Source organism: Panthera tigris, chromosome C1, assembly GCF_018350195.1.
Source record: "Panthera tigris isolate Pti1 chromosome C1, P.tigris_Pti1_mat1.1, whole genome shotgun sequence".
Classification (NCBI taxonomy): Eukaryota; Metazoa; Chordata; class Mammalia; order Carnivora; family Felidae; genus Panthera; species Panthera tigris.
In genome coordinates, this window is record NC_056667.1 from 159,724,770 (window position 1) to 159,744,163 (window position 19,394).

At 41.3% G+C, this 19,394-nt stretch overlaps 1 protein-coding gene and 1 long non-coding RNA gene across 3 annotated transcripts in view; one reads left to right on the top strand and one right to left on the bottom strand.

The window, feature by feature from the left end:
• The window catches only part of LOC102961157, a 55,375-nt gene extending 37,086 nt beyond the window's left edge, over positions 1-18,289 (bottom strand). Inside the window, exons 1-3 of one of the 2 annotated variants that reach the window (XR_006220769.1) lie at positions 18,138-18,289; positions 17,657-17,959; positions 17,344-17,430 (exon numbers count right to left, since the gene is read on the bottom strand). This is a non-coding gene — a long non-coding RNA (uncharacterized LOC102961157). The remainder of the gene's footprint in view (positions 1-17,343; positions 17,431-17,656; positions 17,960-18,137) is intronic. The other variant, XR_006220770.1, reaches the window with a different exon arrangement.
• A 202-nt stretch (positions 18,290-18,491) lies between these two features.
• PDK1 (pyruvate dehydrogenase kinase 1) overlaps positions 18,492-19,394 on the top strand; it is a 33,237-nt gene continuing 32,334 nt past the window's right edge. The window contains exon 1 of the mRNA XM_042994710.1: positions 18,492-18,754. Within this exon, the coding sequence (XP_042850644.1) occupies positions 18,553-18,754 (202 nt within the window). The 5' untranslated portion in view covers positions 18,492-18,552. The remainder of the gene's footprint in view (positions 18,755-19,394) is intronic.

Sequence of the window (19,394 nt, forward strand, 5' to 3'; positions counted from 1 at the left end):
AATGTTAAAGTAGGCAGTTAGGTTCCAACAGGAAAGAAGAAGTCTTGGCCAGCTACTGGGAAATCAGAGGCCCATCCTGGCAGCACTCCACAAGAAGCCAGATCAAACCAGACAGGCCCAAGATGGTAGATGCCATGACAGGAAACCCCTGCCCAAATAAGCAAGAAAAGGCACGAAACCTTGCTTGCAAGAAATCCCTGCCCTTAGTAATGAATATTCCACCCCCTAGTTAACAACTGTCAATAAAAGATAGAAATCCAACCCCCAGGATGTGCAGTTCTCTCTCTCTTAAGCTCACCCACTTTAAAAAACTTCCCCATTTGTGTTGCTCATTTGCTGTCTCATGTTTGTTCTTGAATTTTTTCTTGTGACAAGACCAAGAACCTTTAGCAACATCTCTGGGACAGGCTGAGTTGAGGCCCCAGTTCACCCAGCAACACCATGAAATCAGTGTTCCCCAATCACTGCCCACCTAAGCTCCAGCCATTTTACCAAAGCTCCAGCCATCCCCCCAAAGTGGCCCCGGTGTGATGCACAGAGGGACACCGAGGAACAGTGAGGACCGTAACTCCAGCCATGTGACCAAGGCAACATAGGCAGAAAGCACACCAGGGCACACCAGGGCCACACCTGCTTTAGCCCCTGACAATGTGTGGAACAGCCCCTTGTGTGGAACACCTAGGACCCCCCAGCCTGCACCCACTTTACCTCCAGCTGTCCTGCCATAGACCTCCTGCATGGAGCACCTTGAGACCTCCCAGCCTATACTGCATCAACTCCAGGTCTGCTGCTACAGAGAGTGGCCTCCACTCCACACAGGGAGTGGCCCAGGATCACTTGGCCTGCATCTGCTTCAGCTCCTGCTATCTAGTTAGGTAGTCTCCTGCATGTGACACCCTGGGACCCTCCTGGACTGTGCTGACTTCAGCTTCAACTATCCTTCCAGGGTGCCCCTGGCCCACATCTACTTCAGCTCCAACAGAAAACCAAAGCTACCAGGCACATTCTGGTAGGGAAAGTTCCTTTCAAAGCTAAGGAAGTAGCTATTTGTCTAATTCATTGAAACACAGAAAGTCAAACAAAATAGAGGAATATGTTCCAAATAAAAGAATAAGACAAGACTTCAGAAAAAGAACTAAACAAAACAGAGACATGCAATCTACCTGATAAAGAGTTCAAAATAATGACCATAAAGATGCTTTCTGGAGTGAAGAGTGGATGAACTGTGTTAGAATTTCAACAAAGAGGCCGAAAATATAAAAATGAACCAATCAGAATTGAAGAATACAATAACTGAAGTGAAAAAAAATACCTAGAGGGAATCAACAGCAGGTGAGGGGATGCAGAAGAATGAGTGATCTGAAAAACAGGATAATGGAAAGTACCCAAGCTGAACAGAAAAAAAAAAAAAAAAAAAAAAAAAAAGAATTAAAAAAATGAGGATAGGTTAAGGAATTTCTGGGATAAATCAGATATACAAACTTTGCATTATAGAGATACCAGAAGAAGAGGTGGGGGTGGGGGTGGCAGAAAACTTATTTGAAAAAATAATAGCTGAAAAGTTCCCTAACTTGGGGAAGGAAACAGACATCTAGGTGGAAGCAGAGACAGCCCCAAACAAGATGAATTCAAGGAGGTTCATACCAAGACAAATAATAATTAAAATGCCAAAGGTTAAAGATATAAGAGAATCTTAAAATAGCAAGAGAAAAACAACAAGTAATGTACAAGGGATCTCCCGTATGGCTATCAGCTCATTTTTCAGCAGAAACGTAGACCAGAAAGGTGTGGCATGATATATTCAAAGTGCTAAAAGGGGGGAAAAAAACCCTACAACCAAGAACACTCTATCAATAAAATTATCACTCAGAATTAAAGGAGAGATAAAGAGTTTCCCAGACAAAAGTTAAAAGGTCATCACTAATAAACTAAACTGGCATTACAAGAAATATGAAAGGGACTTAAGTGGAAAAGAAAAATATGAAAGGAAAAACATGAAAGAAAAAAGCAAACATACAATAAGAGTAAAAGCAAACATACAATAAGAGTAGTAGATCGATCATTAATACAGCTACTGTAAAGGCTGAAAGTAGTAAAATTGATTATATCTAAAAAATGTTACAGGAGTCACAAAAAAAAAAAGATGTACAATATTACATCGTGTACATAAAACATGGAGAAGGTTGGAAAAATGTTATGCTAGAATGTGTTCAAACTTAAGCGACCATCAACTTAATATAGACTGCTATATATTTAGGATGTTATATACGAACATATGGGATCCACAAACCAAAAACCTATCATAGACACACAAAAATTAAAGAGAAAGAACCAAAGCATAAAAATAAATAAAGTCAGACAGCAACATGCAGAAGAATGAAACTAGACCACTTTCTTACACCATTCACAAAAATAAACTCAAAATGGATAAAGGACCTGAATGTGAGACAGGAAACCATCAAAACCCTAGAGGACAAAGCAGGAAAAAACCTCTCTGACCTCAGCCGCAGTAATTTCTTACTTGACACATCTCCAAAGGCAAGGGAATTAAAAGCAAAAATGAACTACTGGGACCTCATGAAGATAAAAAGCTTCTGCAAAGGAAACAATCAACAAAACTAAAAGGCAACCGACGGAATGGGAAAAGATATTTGCAAATGACATATCAGACAAAGGGCTAGTATCCAAAATCTATAAAGAACTCACCAAACTCCATACCCGAAAAACAAATAATCCAGTGAAGAAATGGGCAGAAGACATGAATAGACACTTCTCTAAAGAAGACATCCAAATGGCCAACAGACACATGAAAAGATGCTCAACGTTGCTCCTCATCAGGGAAATACAAATCAAAACCACACTGAGATATCACCTCAAGCCAATCAGAGTGGCCAAAATGAACAAATCAGGAGACTATAGATACTGGAGAGGATGTGGAGAAACGGGAACCCTCTTGCACTGTTGGTGGGAATGCAAACTGGTGCAGCCACTCTGGAAAACAGTGTGGAGGTTCCCCCCAAAATTAAAAAAAGATCTACCCTATGACCCAGCAATAGCACTGCTAGGAATTTACCCAAGGGATACGGGAGTGCTGATGCATAGGGGCACTTGTACCCCAATGTTTATAGCAGCATTCTCAACAATAGCCAAATTATGGAAAGAGCCTAAATGTCCATCAACTGACGAATGGATAAAGAAATTGTGGTTTATATACACAATGGAATATGACTTGGCAATGAAAAGAGAATGAAATTTGGCCTTTTGTAGGGACGTGGATGGAACTGGAGAGTGTTATGCCAAGTGAAATAAGTCATACAGAGAAAGACAGATACCATATGTTTTCACTCTTTTGTGGATCCTGAGAAACTTAACAGAAGACCATGGGGGAGGGGAAGGAGGAAAAAAAAAAAGTTAGAGAGGGAGGGAGCCAAACCATAAGAGACTTTTAAAAACTGAGAACTGAGGGTTGATGGGGGGTGGGAGGGAGGAGTGGGTGGGTGATGGGTATTAAGGAGGGCACCTGTTGGAATGAGCACTGGGTGTTGTATGGAAACCAATTTGACAATAAATTTCATATTAAAAATAAATAAATAAATAAATGAAAAAATAAAGTCATCAATCACAAGGGAAGAGAGCCAAGAAGAGAAAAAAATGAAACTCCAAAAACAACTAGAAAGCCATTAACTAAATGGCAATAAGTACATCAAGAATTACTTTATTTATTTATTTATCTATCTATCTATCTATCTATCTGACAGAGAGAGCACATGAGCAACAGAAGGCCAGAGAGAGAAGGAGAGACAGAATCCCAAGCAGGCTCTGCACTTCCAGCACAGAGCCCAACCTGGAGCTTGAACCCACGAACTGTGAGATTATGATTTAAGTCAAGAGCCAGATGCTTAACTGACTGAGCCACTCAGGCTCCCCATCATCAATAATTACTTTAAATATAAATTATCTAAATGTTCTAATCAAAAGACATAGATGACTGGATTAAAAAACAAGACCCATCTATTTGCTGCCTAAAAGAGACTCACTTCAGACCTAAAGACATATATACAGACTGAAAATGAAGGGACATAAAAAGATATTTTATTCAAATGTAAGTAAAAAAGAAAGCTGGAGAGCAATACTTATAACAGACAAAATAGACTTTAAAATGAAGACTGTACAGAGAGACAAAGGCATTACATAATGATAAAGGAATCCATCAAGAGAATATAACAATTGTAAATATCTATGTACCCAACACAGAAGCATCTAAATACATGAAGCAATTAACAACTGACATAAAGGGATAATACAATAATAGTAGGAGACTTGAGCATGCCACTTACATCAATGGATAGATCATCCAGCCAAAAAAATCAGTAAGAAAATAGTGGCTTTAAATGACACATTAGACCAAATCGACTTAACAGATAGATACAGAACAATTCATCCCCAAACATCAGAATACACGTTCTTTTCAAGTGCCCAAGGAACACTGTCCAGGAGAGATCACATGTTAGACCATGAAACAAGCCTCAAAACATTTACGAACACCAAAATCAGGCACCTGGTGGCTCAGACGGTGAAGCATCCGACTTCAGCTCAGGTCATGATCTTGCAGTTCATGAGTTTGAGCCCTGCATCAGGCTGTCTGCTGTCAGCACAGAACCCACTTTGGATCATCTGTCTCTCTCTCTCTTTGCCCCTCTCTGCTCACATGCTCTCTCTCTCTCTCTCTCTCTCTCAAATATAAAACATTTGGGGGGAAAAAAAAAAGCTTGTCACTTTAAGAACACCAAAATCATATCAAGCATCTTTTCCAACCATGATGGTATGAAACTAGAAATCAATTTAAAAGAAAACTGGAAAGGGGTGCTTGGGTGGCTCAGTCGGTTAAGCCTCTGACTTCAGCTCAGGTCACGATCTCATGGTTCATAGGTTCGAGCTCCGCGTCAGGCTCTGTGCTGACAGCTCAGAGCCTGGAACCTGCTTCCGATTCTGTGTCTCCCTCTCTGTCCCTCCCCTGCTCGTGCTCTGTCTCTGTCTCTCAAAAATAAATAAACATTAAAAAAAATTTTTTTTTAACTGGAAAAAGCACAAACACATGGAGGCTAAACAACATGTTACTAAGTAACCAATGGTTCAATGAAGAAATCAAAGAAGAAATTTAAAAAATGCATGTAGACAAATGAAAATGGAAACACAATGGTCCAAAATCTTAGGGACATAGTAAGAGCAGTTCTAAAAGGGAGGTTTATAGCACTACAGGCCTCCCTCAAGAAACCAGAAAAATCTCAAACAATCCAACTTTCTACTTGAAGGAAGTAGAAAAAGAAGAACAAAGCCCAAAGTTAGTAGGAGGAAGAAAATAACAAAGATTAGAGCAGAAATGAATGAAATAGAGATTAAAAAACAATAGAAAATATTAATGAGGGGTGTCTGCGTGGCTCAGTCGGTTGAGTGCCTGACTTTGGCTCAGGTCATGATATTATGGTTCGTGAGTTTAAGGCCCACATTGGGCACACGGCTGTCAGTGCAGAGCACACTTTGGATCCTCTGTTTCCCTCTCTCTGCCACACCCCCCTGCCCACTCACACTCTTTCAAAAATAAATAAAATTAAAAAACATTAAAAAAAATCAATGAAACCAAGAACTGGCTCTTTCAAAAGATAAACAAAATTGATAAACCTTTAGCCAGCCTCACAAGGAAAAAAAGTAGAGGACCTAAGTAAATTAAATCAGAAACAGAAGAACAGATGGGGCCCCTGGGTGGCTCAGTCGGTTAAGCATCTGACTTTGGCTCAGGTGGTGATCTCATGGGTCATGATTTCAAGTACCACATCAGGCTCTGTACTGACAGCTCAGAGCCTGGAGCCTGCTTCAGATTCTGTGTCTCCCTCTCTCTCAAAGAATGAGTAAACATTAAAAAAAAAAATTTTTTTAAAAGAAAAAGAAACAGAAGAACAGAAATAACAACTGACATCACAGGAATACAAAGCATTCTAAGAGACTAGCAAAAAAAAAAATTATATGACAACAAATTGGGCAACTTAGAAGAAAATGGATAAATTCCTAGAAACATATAATCTTCCAGGACTGAATCAGGAAAAAGTAGAAAATCTGAACAGACTGATTACTAGTAACAAAGTTGAATCAATAATCAAAAAACTCCCAACAAACAACAGCCCTGGATCAGATGGTTTCACAGGTGAATTTTATCAAATATTTAAAGAAAAATTAATACCAATTCTTCTCAAATTATTTCAAAAAATAGAAGAGGAAGGAAAATTTCCAAATTCATTCCAAGAGGCCGGCATTACTCTGATACAGAACCAAAGACACTAAAAAATAAGAAAACTACAGACCAAGATCTTTGATGAACACAGGTGCAAAAGATCCTCAACAAAATTCTAGCAAACCAAATTCAACAATACATCAAAAGGACCATTCACCAAAATCAGGTGGGATTTATTCCAAGGATGAAAAGATGATTCAATATCCGCAAATCGATCAACATAATATATCACATTCAAAAACGAAGGATAAAAGCCATATGATCACCTCAATAAATGCACCAAAAGCATTTGACAAAATACAACATTCATAAAAAAAGCTCTTAACAAAGTGGACACAGAAAAAACATACCTCAAAATAATAAACACCATATAGGACCAAGCCAATGCTAACATTTTACACAATGGTGAAAATTGAAAGCTTTTCCCCTAATATGAGGAACAAGACAGGATGTCCATTTTCACTACTTTTATTCAACATAGTACTGGAAGTTTTAGCCATAGCAATCAAACAAGAAAAAGAAATAAAAGGTATCCAAATTGGTAAGGAAGAAGTGAAACTGTCACTATTTGCAGATGACATGATACTATATATCCCTAAAGACTCCACCAAAAAAATATTAAACTTAATAAATGAATTCAATAAAGTTTCAGGATACAAAATTAATATATGGAAATCTGTTGCATTTCTATACAGTAATAATGAAGTAGGAAAAAAAGAAATTAACAAAACAGTCCCATTTACCATTGCACCAAAAAAATAAAATACCTAGGGATAAATTTAACAAAGGAGATGAACTATCTATACTCTGAAAACTATAAGACACTGATGAAAGAAATTGAAGATAACATAAACAAATGGAAAGATATAACATGCTCATGGACTAGAAGAATTAATATTGTAAAAATGTCCATATATTGAAGCAATCTACAGATACAGGACAATTCCTATAAAAATACCAATAATATTTTTCACAAAACTAGAACAAATTTGTATGGAACTTTAAAGATCCCAAATAGCTGAAGCAATCTTGAGAAAGAACAACAGTGGAGGTATCACAATCCCAAATTTCAAGCTATCCTACAAAGCTATAGTAATCAAAACAGTATAGTGCTGGCATAAAAACAGACCCATAGATCAACAGAACAGGATGGGGAGCCCAAATATAAACCCATGCTTATATGGCCAATTAATCTATGACAAAGGTGACAAGAATATACAGTGGGGAAAAGACAGTCTCTTCAATAAAAGGTGTTGGAAGAACTGGACAGGTATGTGCAAAAGAATAAAACTGGACTACTTTCCCAGAACACATAAAAATAAACTCAAAATGAATTAAAGACCTAAATGTGTGACCTGGAACCATAAAGCCCCGAGGACAAAATAGGCAGTAATCTCCCAGACATCAGCCTTAGCAACATATTTATGGCGATGTCTCCTCAGCCAAAAGAAACAAAAAGCAAAATTAAACTACTGGGACTACAACAAAATTAAAAGGTTTTATAAGTAAAAAAAAAAAAAAAAAAAAAAAAAAAAAAAATCAACAAAATGAAAGGCAACCTATTGAATGGGATAAGATATGTGCAAATGACATATCTAATAAGGGGTTAATATCCAAAATATATAAAGAACTTACACAATTCAACACCAAAAATACAAATAATCCAATTTAAAACATAGGCAGAAGACCTGAACAGATATTTTTCCAAAGAAAATATACAGATGATCAGTAGACACATAAAAAGATGCTCAATATGACGAATCATCAGGGAAATGCAAATCAAACCACAAGGTATCACCTCAGACCAGTCAGAATAGCTAGTATCAAAAGACAAGCAATAACAAGTCTTGGTGAGGATATGGAATATAGAGAACCCTCACACACTGTTGGTGGGTATATTGGTGCAACTACTGTGGAAACAGAATGGAGATGCCTCAAAAAATTTAAAATATAAATATCATATGATTCAGTAATTTCACTACTGAATATTTACTCAAAGAAAACAAAAACACAAATTCAGAAAGATATATGTATCTCTATGCTTACTGTAACATTATTTACAATAGCCAAGATATGGAAGCAGCTCAAGTGTCCATCAATAGATGATTAGATAAAGAAAATATGGTATACATATATAATGGAATATTATTCAGCCATAAAGAGAATGAGATCTTGCCTTTGTGACATCGATGGACCTAGATGGCATTATGCTAAGTGAAACAGGATAGAGAAAGACAAATACCGTATGATTTCACTTATATGTGGAATATAAAAAAAAAAATAAGCAAACAAAAACAAAATAGAAACTATTCATAAATACAGAGAACAAACTCTTGATTACCAGATGGGGGGGGCGCGGGTTGCAGGATGGACAAAATAGGCAAAGAGGATTGAGAGGTACAAACTTCTGGGTATAAAACAAATAAGTCACTGAGATGAAAGTACAGCATAGGGAATATAGTCGATGATACTGTAATAACATTGTATGGTGACATATTGTAACTACACTCATTGTGGCGAGCATTGCATAAGTATGGAACTGCTGATTTGCTATGTTGCATACCTGAAACTAATACAACATATAACTATACTTCAATAATAGAAAAAAATTTTAATTTTACTCAGTTGAATTTTTCTTCAAATTTTGTTCGAGAAGGCAAATGTATATAAGAAAATATCATGCTCCAGTGGAATATAAAGCATTGCTTAGAGCATAACTTTCTAAAGGGTCTGATTCTGATTCATCATTCTCTTGGAGCTATTTCTAACTCTGCAAATTGTAGATAAGTGATAATGCAAAATTATGCTTGCCTATATCCATGAAAATAAATTGTCAGATGGAGGGTTTCTGATTCCTAAAAGGAAAAAAGCCAATTTTGATGCCCTTTGCAAATTCACTTCTGTTTTCCTTTTTTTTTTGAGTTCTCCTTTGAACTGGTTGTAACATCTTTTCTGGTTGCCTCATTTAATTAATGTCTTAATTAAATTTTTGGCATGTTAATTTTATTATTATTATTTTTTAGCTTTACTGAAGTAAAACTGACAAAATTGTAAGATTTAAAGTATACATGGGGTGCCTGGGTGGCTCAGCCGAGCGTCTGACTTCAGCTCAGGTCATGATCTCATGATTCACGGGTTCGGGGCCTGCATCAGGCTCTGTGCTGACACCTCAGAGCCTGAAGCCTGCTTTGGATTCTGTCTACCTCTCTCTCTGCCCCTCGCCCACTCATGCTCTCTCTCTCTCAAAAATAAATAAACATTAAAAAAATATTTTTTAAGTATACAATGTGATAATGACATGTTCATTTTATAACTACTTTCAAAGCCTTGATTTTACCTTTTTCACCTTTCTGTAAGTAAGTAAGTAAATAAATAAATAAATATTTTTTAAAAAGGTGTCCAATTTGCCTTTGGGCTACACATGCAAATGAAGTTGAAATATTATGAAGTGCAGAGCCTGTGTGCATTTCTTGGAAAAGGAATAAACCATTTCAATCAGTAGCTCAAACCATCTCTCCAGAAATCAGAACAAAGAATTAACCTTGCAAGAGACCCTCTCTTAAAACAAGACGTTCTTGTCTTTACTACCTTACCCTACACAACAACCCAATCTTGCCATAAAGAAAGAAGGCAAGTTTGACTCAGAGGGAAACCAAATTTATTGATTTGTACAGGACCTAAGGCACAGAAACTCTTCTGTAATTCCTTGGCACCCTAGAGTCCCAAATCCAAATTCAGCTATTATTCTTAGCTGGATTCCTGCTGATGCAACCTGGGTTACAGTAACTGACCCTTCCTCAGCTTTCTTTTCAATCCCACCCAGACTCACAATTTCTTTTTGCATTTCCATTTAAAGGGAGACAATTGCCATGGACTCACATACCATAAAGCTACTACGAGTCTTCCTCAATATTTCCCCAAGTCCTTAAAGCCACCCTAGACCCCATAACCTCTACCCAAGCTTCCACACTAGTGCAGTATGTTGATGACCTTTTACTCTGTAATTAAACTAACTCGGGAGCTTTTATAACTTCTTCATTCTCTTAAAGGCAATAGCTGAACAAGGCCATAAAACCTTTAAATCTAAATATCAGTGGGTACATGCAACTGTTATCTCTTCAGTATATGCGATACGTCAGGGCATTCAAAAGCTCACTCCATGGGGCATCTGGGTTGCTCAGTAGGTGAAGCGTCTGACTTAGGCTCAGGTCATTATCTTACTGCTTGTGAGTTCAAGCCCTGCATCGGACTCTGTGCAGACGGCTGGGAGCCTGGAGCCTGCTTCAGATTCTGTCTCCTTCTCTCTGCCCCTCCCCTGCTCATGCTTTGTCTCTCTCTCTCTCTCTCTCTCCCTGAAATATAAAATAAAAACATAAAAAATATATATATTCCAAAATGCCTTGAGTCATTTTGCCCAGCCCCTCCCCAAAACAGTTAAATGAATTTTTAGGGGCAGAGGGCTACTGCCACCAACAGATTCCTAATTTTGCAGTTTTTGTTAAACCTTTGTATGCTCTTGTCTCAGATATCACCCCAGAGCCCATTTTCTGGCTTTCAGAGGCATTAACCTCTTTTGAAGACATAAAATCAGCTCTGTCCACACTTCTGACATACCTAATTTTGACACACCTTTCCATTCATACAGCCATGAAAACAATGGCTTTGCTGCAGGCACTCTTGGACAACCTTTTGCCTCTCCTGAATGGCCAACAGCACATTTCTCACGCCAATTAGACCCTGTGGCATCAGGTATGCCTCCATGCTTACATGCAATGGCTACAGCTTCCACCTTGATGGGCAAACCCCCTACTCTTACATTAGGCTTCCCCATTCACCTATGTGTTCCCCATGCTGTGTTTGCTCTCTTACAAGTTCTTAAGTCACAGCATCTCTCTACCCAATGACAGACCACTTATGAATGATTAAGCTCTCTTGACTAACCCATTAACTTACATCACTGAAGAACTTTAAATCCAGTTACCTTACTAACCTCTCTGATAATGGAGAGCCCCACTCTATTCCCCACGATTGTCTTACAACTGTAAGTATGATCTCAAAACCACAAGAGTGTCTCTCAGACATCCCTCTAGATAATCCAGACTTACTTCCGTTTTGTGATGGCTCCTGTAAACAAAATTTTTAACTTACATTAACTTACATCACTGAAGAACTTTAAATCCAGTTACCTTACTAACCTCTCTGATAATGGAGAGCCCCACTCTATTCCCCACGATTGTCTTACAACTGTAAGTATGATCTCAAAACCACAAGAGTGTCTCTCAGACATCCCTCTAGATAATCCAGACTTACTTCCGTTTTGTGATGGCTCCTGTAAACAAAATTTCCAGGGAAACATAATCATTGGTTGTGCCATAATTTCCCCCCATAAAACACTTGGAGGCATATTTTTTGCTCACAGTAAAATAGCCCAAGTGGCTGAACTCCTAGCTCTTACTAGAGCTTATATACTGGTGGAAGGGGAAAACTGCTACTATTTACATGGATTCTGGAATCTGCCATGCTGTTGGCATAATCTGGAAATTTCATGGATTCTTAACTTTGGTGGATACTCCCATTGCTAATGGGCTCATAACTGCTGACCTATTATGAGCTATACACCTCCCTTCTAAAATTACCATTATTCACTACTGAGTTCATACTAAGGAAACTGATAGTGTATCTTTAGGAAACCACAGGGCTAACAGAGCTGCTAAATATGCAGCCCAAAACATACCACTCCCCCATCCTCAATCCACCCAGTTTTTAACCCTACCTTTATCCCTGACTCATATTATTAATTATCATACAAATGCCCTCCAATTTTAAAAGACAATTACATACAAAAGGGTGGAAATAATTATCAGATGGATTATATATATTGGGTCAAATGGACTCCTTGTAGCCCCTTTTCTTATAACCTTTTGGCTAGCACTTATCTCCCACCAAATGGGACACAAGTGTGTGAAAGTCAATGAAGGGAAACCTCACTAAAAGGAAGTTGGGAGGTTTGGCTGGGGGAGCTCTCACACTCTACCACTCATTTTCAATTACAGAACCAACAGGAAGTCTGCAACTCAAAGCCACTTTCCTTGGTAGCAGCTCAGCTACCAAGAGACAGTCACAAATCAGCCAATGAAAAGCCACTATATACTTCAAACTCCCAGTTTACTCTAACGGGCTTTTCGCTTATAACAGCCCTCCCAACTTCCCCCCTCCCCTCTATAAAAGAGCACCCCTCTTCTTGTTCTGCAGACTTGCCTATGGTTTTGCCACAAACTGCTTGTCCCAAACTGCAATTCCCTGCTTTTCCCACATAAACCCATTTGCTCTGATAAAACAACTGGCAGCTTATTTTTAAAGTTAACCTGTGCAAACAGATTAATTAAGGAACTAAAAAAAACAATTGGTTCTGCCGTGGCATCCGTAAAATTTCTGACCAAATTATCTCCCAGAGTACTACTCATACATCTTACCAAATCAGCATGCCCCTAAGAAGTCCTCTTAGGCCCACAATGCCCTCAATGGCATTTTAAATGGATTTTATAGACTCACCCCCTGCCTTGAGCTATTCTCCCTATTTGGCTATTATCTGCCTATTTAGTGAAGGGTCTGAATGCTACCTGACTGTGTAGACTGTATGCTACACTGATGTGCTCACGCCACAACAGCGGTAAAGAAATTAGTAACTGAGATTATTCCTCATTTGACATTCCTTTATGGACTGAGTTAGACGAAGGAACTCATTTTATAGCAGAGATAAACCGCCTGCTTGCAAAAACTCTGGGGCACTCATTAAAATTTCACATCCCCTATTAACCTCAATCATCAGAGCAAATGGAACATAAAAATCTAGATCTAAAAAGAACCTTAGAAAAGATGTGTCAAGAAACTGACTTAAATGGCCAGAAGAACCAAACTTGGTCTTTATTAAAATCCAGAATACTCCATATAGGAGACATGGATTGATCTCTTTTAAAACAATGTTTGGGGGGCGCCTGGGTGGCTTGGTCGGTTAGGCGTCCGACTTCGGCTCAGGTCATGATCTCACGGTCCGTGAGTTCGAGCCCCGCGTCGGGCTCTGTGCTGACAGCTCAGAGCCTGGAGCCTGTTTCAGATTCTGTGTCTCCCTCTCTCTCTGCCCCTCCCCTGTTCATGCTCTGTCTCTCTCTGTCTCAAAAATAAATAAATGTTTAAAAAAAAAAAAATAAAACAGTGTTTGGTCGGGGCGCCTGAGTGGCTCAGTTGGTTAAGCTTCGGACTCCTGATCTTGGCTCAGGTCATGATTTCAGGGTTCATGAGATGGAGCCCTGCATAGGGCTCTGCACTGCCAGTGCAGAGCCTGCTTGGAATTCTCTCTCTCTCCCTCTCTCTCTGCCCCTCCCCTGCTCACATACTCTGTCTCTCTCAAAATAAAACATTTAAAAAAAAAAAAAAAAAAAGCCCAAACTGGTCTTTGTTCCTGCTAATGTAAACATCTGATGGACTGAGCAAGGGAGACAGGTAAATAATAAGGTGTGATATCCATGATCAGAAGAAAGTTACTCTGCCTTTTTTCCCTGGTGAGTTACGTGGGCCGCAGAAAATCTCTACAGAAGCTCAAAGACTATCCCTTGTAAGGGTGAAAACAATAGCTGAAGATTTTTCCTGTTACATTGAAAACAGACCTGCCACTGGACTTCTCCTGGATGACATACCAAGCTAGTATTACAACCAAACTCTGTGTTTGATGCTGAAAATGGCATTTTCTTTTCTTTTCTTTTTTTTTTTTTTTTCGAAAATGGCATTTTTAAACTTGGCAAGGAGATTAAAAATAACTCTAGCATAAAAGTTTGCCAAATCACCAAATGGGTTTACATATCAGCTGCCCCTCTTGTTAGACTGCCCAATACCACACACTATATTTGGGTGGATCAGAATTACAGATTTCTTTGGCTCGATGACAGCAGTAAGCTTTATAGCTGCCAGAACCAAACTATAGACCTCCTACATCACTATTTCACAACCTGTTCTGCTCTCATAGACTGACAGGAAAAATAGAGATGTATGGATATTAACATTATCAATGGCAAAGGTCATGGAATACTCCAGACTTTAAAAATTACAGGTTTCAGGGTGCCTGGGTGGCTCAGTGGGTTGAGTATCCGACTTCAGCTCAGGTCATGATCTCATGGTTCATGGGTTCAAGCCTCGCATGGGGCTCTGCGCTGACAGCTTAGAACCTGGAGCCTGCTTCAGATTCTGTGTCTCCCTCTCTCTCTGCCCCTCCCCCTCTCAAAAATAAATAAACATTAAAAAAAGAAACTACAGGTTTCAAGGGTGCCTGGGTAGGTTGAGTGTCCCACTCTTGATTTGGGCTTAGGTCATGATACCAGGGTCATGGGATCAAGTTCCGGGTCAGGCTCTGCACTGAGTGTGGAGCCTGCTTAAAATTCTCTCTCCTTCTCCTCCAGCCCCTCTCCCCTGCTTGCACTCGTTAGCTTTCTATTTCAAAAAAAAAAAAAAAAAAAAAAAAATGACAGGTTCCAACCTAACCTTGTCTGTAAATCATACCCCTCTTTTTTATTTTTAAGTTTATTTATTGATTTTGAGAGAGAGAAAGAACATAAGCAGGGAAGGGGCAGAGAGAGAGGGAGAGAGAGAATCCCAAGCAGGCCCCACCCAAACTGTCACCATGGAGCCAGAAGCGGGGCTTAATCCTATAAACCCTGAGTGGAAATCAAGAGTCTGATGCTGAACTGACTGAGCCATCCAGGTGCCCCAATCATAACCCCTTTTTATCTTATGTAGCAACAAAGTACATAAAGGGTTCCCACCTAAGTTTTCAGGACAATGTGGGTTCAGACCTGCCTCCTTCTGTCACTAAATACTCCACCTTACATGCCAAATTATAAACTTGGGTTCCTTTGTTCATAAAATTATGTCACACAAACACGCCTCTCAAAAAAATCATAGAAATTCTGCTTGTATATCTCAAGCCCACCTTCTTTTCAGCTTTAAGGGTTTTCATTCCCAAATCTTGGAGATTATGAATTAGAAAAGGCAATCCTAAATCTCTCTCTGTAGTAGAATAGTTCAATACCACTATGCAAACTTTGAAAACTCCAGTCAGAAGTTAACAGCTTAGCCTCTTTGGTACTGCAAAATCGTCATGCCCTACACACACTGGCAGCTCAGCAAGGAGGAGCTCCCTGGTGAAAAATGTTGCATCCGTGTAAACCAAAGGGGACAAATAATACCTAACTTAAATCTGTCATAATAAAGGATTAATATTTGTCATCAGATAAATGAAACAGTAATATTTACTGGACGGATCTATTTCTGGGGTTGGGAGGCTGGCTTAATGGGATGTGGGGAAATGCGCTCTGATTTGTTCTTCTGTTTGCTTCCTCATTCTAATCTACGTGCTTTTTTTTCCTCTTTGCAGATCTCCTACCGCTCACTAGCTCAGTTTCTCTCTCCACAGTCACCAGCTCAGCTTTTCATATTGAAACTCCCAGGGAAGTTTCAGAGGGAACTGGAGAGGCCCAGGGCAGGCTGCCCCCAAAATGTGCCACATGGCATATTGGTTATTTTGAATTGAAGCTACTTGGAAAAAGCACAAACACATGGAGGCTAAACAACATGTTACTAAGCACAACATGTTACTAAGTAACCAATGGTTACATGAGGCTACTTGGGAAATAGCCAGTGTAAGGACACAGACCTTCCTCTGTCCCCCACCCCCACCACTCCCTAGGCAGAAAATAAACCTTCCTTATGAAAGTTACCTTCCCTGTACTAAGAAGTAAAAAGACAACCTTATCACCAGAGATAGAGATTTTAAAGCTGAGAAAGTTGTAGAAACAAACCTTGTCACTTTTATTTTAAGTTTATTTAGACAGGGTGGAGGGGCAGATAGAGAGGGAGAGAGAAAATCCCAAGCAGGTTCCCCACTGCCAGGGCAGAGCCTAATGTGGGGCTCAGACCCACGAACTGTGAAATTACGACCTGAGCCAATATCAAGAATCAGAAGTTTAACCAACTGAGCCACCCAGGCAAACCTTGTTACTTTTTACTAATCTAAAACCTCAGCCCAAATTCTTAGAATTCCTAATTAAAACTCTCAAACATTTATTTTCTTTATCCTGTTAATTCCTCACAAATTTATTGTCTTTTTGTCTAAAATGTATAAAAACTGCGAGTCTTGGTCATTTCTTTGGATCTTGATTTCATTATTGGGTCTCCATATGCGCCTAATGAATTGGGTTTTTCTCCTGTTAATCTGTCTCATGTCAATTTAATTCCTAAACCAGCTGGAAAAAGCTGGCAGGGAAGGACATTTTTTTCCTTCCCTAAAACTGCTTCCCCTAAGATATTTTTACCAATCGTCGGGTTAATAGATCCCTGAAAAACTCTAATGTTCTCTCCAGCTTCTGGACAGTAAGCCTTTGACCAAAAAGTAAAATGTTGATACCATTTTTAATGTGTTTTCATAGAATCACTCTCTGGATATTGAGCAGAAGTTTGGTGGTGAAGATACTTTGGAGAAAAAAAAATATTTTAATAAACAGCTGAGTTAGTTTCTGGGAGAACAAAGTTGCTAAAATAAATCTCAAGATTCTTGCTGGGCCTTTGTACTTCCACACAAGTCAGTGTTCAGCTGAATCCCTCCACCTGCTCAGGTAGAAAGCAGCAGAGTTGCAAACAGTGGTTGAAGGAGCTGAATAATACTATGCATAACCTTTAAGATTTTGGAGCTTCTATCCCAGTGATTGCTGGAGCTATACATGCATTCATATTTTACTGATAAACTACCCAGGAAAAAGTAATTTTGTTTCATCTAAGACATACCTAAGTACTGGGGATGGATAGAGGGGGAAGTCGCAGTGGAGAGGAGGGACAGCAGTGGTGATTTTCAGCACAGATTGCAACTTTTGTAGCTCTAGGGCATTAACCAATGTAAGAAATTGTCTAGTCTTATATTCACTACAGGCAGTTCCTGACTTTCAACAGTTCAACTTATGATTTTTCTACTTTACAATGCAGCAAAAGCGATATCCATTCAGTGGAAATCATACCTTGAATGTTGATGTTTTCCCAAGCAAGACGCAACGTGGTACAATCTTCTTTCGTGATGCTGTGTATCAGCAGCTCCAACTCCCAGTCTGCCACATAATCACCAGGGTAAACAACCGATGTACTTACAACCATCCTGTTTTTCACTTTCAGTACAGTATTCAGTAAGGTGCATGTTCTTATAAAATAGGCTTTGTGTTAAGAGGATTTTGCCCAACTGTAGGCTAATGGAAGTGTTCTGAGCACATTCAAGGTCCACTAGGCTAGGTTACGACGCTGGATAAGTTAACCGTATTAAATGCGTTTTCAACTTACCATATCCAGAGGTGCCCCATCGTCTAAGTCGAGGAAGACGGAGCAGAAGAGGAAAGGATGGAGCAGCCCAACTGTGAGGCTGAGAAGACAGTTAAAGTCAGTCAGTCAAGGAGAGGGACCCTTTAAGTACTTTGCTGATCTAAGACTTGTCACCTAAGACTTGAAGTTGGGTTGCCAATCATCTTCTGGGTCTGCAGTCGCTGACAACATTTAGGGCCACATTCCCCCTTGTTCATTCGTATTTTTGTACCACTGCTTGGCAAGGGTCAGATCCTGAAGCTCTCCGGGTCTTGGCTCCTTCACCTGTAAAATGTGGGGTTTGCATCACAGAGGAGAGTTTCTGGAAAGCGCTCGGACAGCCAGCACACAGGTGTGGGAAGCGAAGCGCGGCACAGTCCTTCAGCCTTTTGGCTGAGGCCGGGGAGGCACAGATAGCAGGAAGGTGGGGTGTGCTCGGAGAGAGCGTGGGAAGGGGGCATACCAGTAAGCGAGGGCGCCTTAGGGGCTCGGGCGCCACGGCCACCTACGGGCTTCCTAGCTGCAGGGCGGGCCGGGGACTGAAGAAGCCTAGGCTCCTCCCGCACCCACGGCTTCCCGCCGGCAGACCTGCGCACGCTCTCCCCGCCCCACTGCTCGCCGGCACCGCCCCGGCGCACGGAGGCTGGACTTTAGCACAGGGGCGGACCCCACTCCCGCTCCCGCCTCTCTCCCCGCCTCCCTCTCTGGGTCCCGCCCCGCGGCGCAGGGGGCCGGGCTCCGGCGAGGGGGGCGGTGGCCGCGGCGGTGACAGCCGCTCCCCGCCCCCGAGGGTCGCCACGTCCCTCACGTACCGCCCGGCCGAGGCGCTGAGCGGCGACCTGGCTACCCCAGCTCCGGCTCCTCCGGCGGGGCTCGGCATGAGGCTGGCGCGGCTGCTTCGCGGAGCCGCCTCGGCCGGCCCGGGCTCCGGGCTGCGCGCGGCCAGCCCCGGCGCCAGCCGCAGCCTCACCTCGGACTCGGCCTCCGGGCCGGCGCCCGAAAGCGGCGTTCCGGGCCAGGTGGACTTCTACGCGCGCTTCTCGCCGTCCCCGCTCTCTATGAAGCAGTTCCTGGACTTCGGTGAGTGCGGCCCGGGCCTAGGGCCTTTGTGCGCGGCCCTGCTCGGGGAAATGCGGCCCCTGACCCGGGACGGGCCCGGCCCTCGCTGGCCCCCTCTCACCTCTGGCGCACCCCTCCTTCTTAACGTCTCCCCGCCCCCCCCCCCCAACGCTGTAGGTGTTTCCTTCCTCCCTTGCGGACAGATCCCCAAGCTCAGGTGCACGCGCTGGCGGGCGGGATAAATAACCGGGGGCGTGTGCCTTTTTATTGTGTATTGTTGAAAAACAAACCTGGAGGGCCGCGGGCGGAATGACCTCCCGCCTTTCAGCGCACGTGCGGAGCCGCGCTCTCTGCCAGGCGCCTTCCGAAGAGTAGAGCTCCGGCTGGAGGCAAGTGTGCTGCACACTCCCGGGAGTCGTGTTCGGATTCTGCACAGTGATGATAAATGCTCAGTTTTGTAGACGATGATTGCATAAAATTGGCGCGATGATAGGGGAAGCAGGTTATAACTGGCCCAATTGTTTCATAGAATGTTTTCCTTGCCACTTGCTTAATAGTGTTTCCACCAACAGCACATTCATTTCATCATCAGCAAGTAAGTGTTGAGCACACGTAAAGTGCGTGAGCACTAGACGTGGGGATTGCCACATTTCACCCTGTA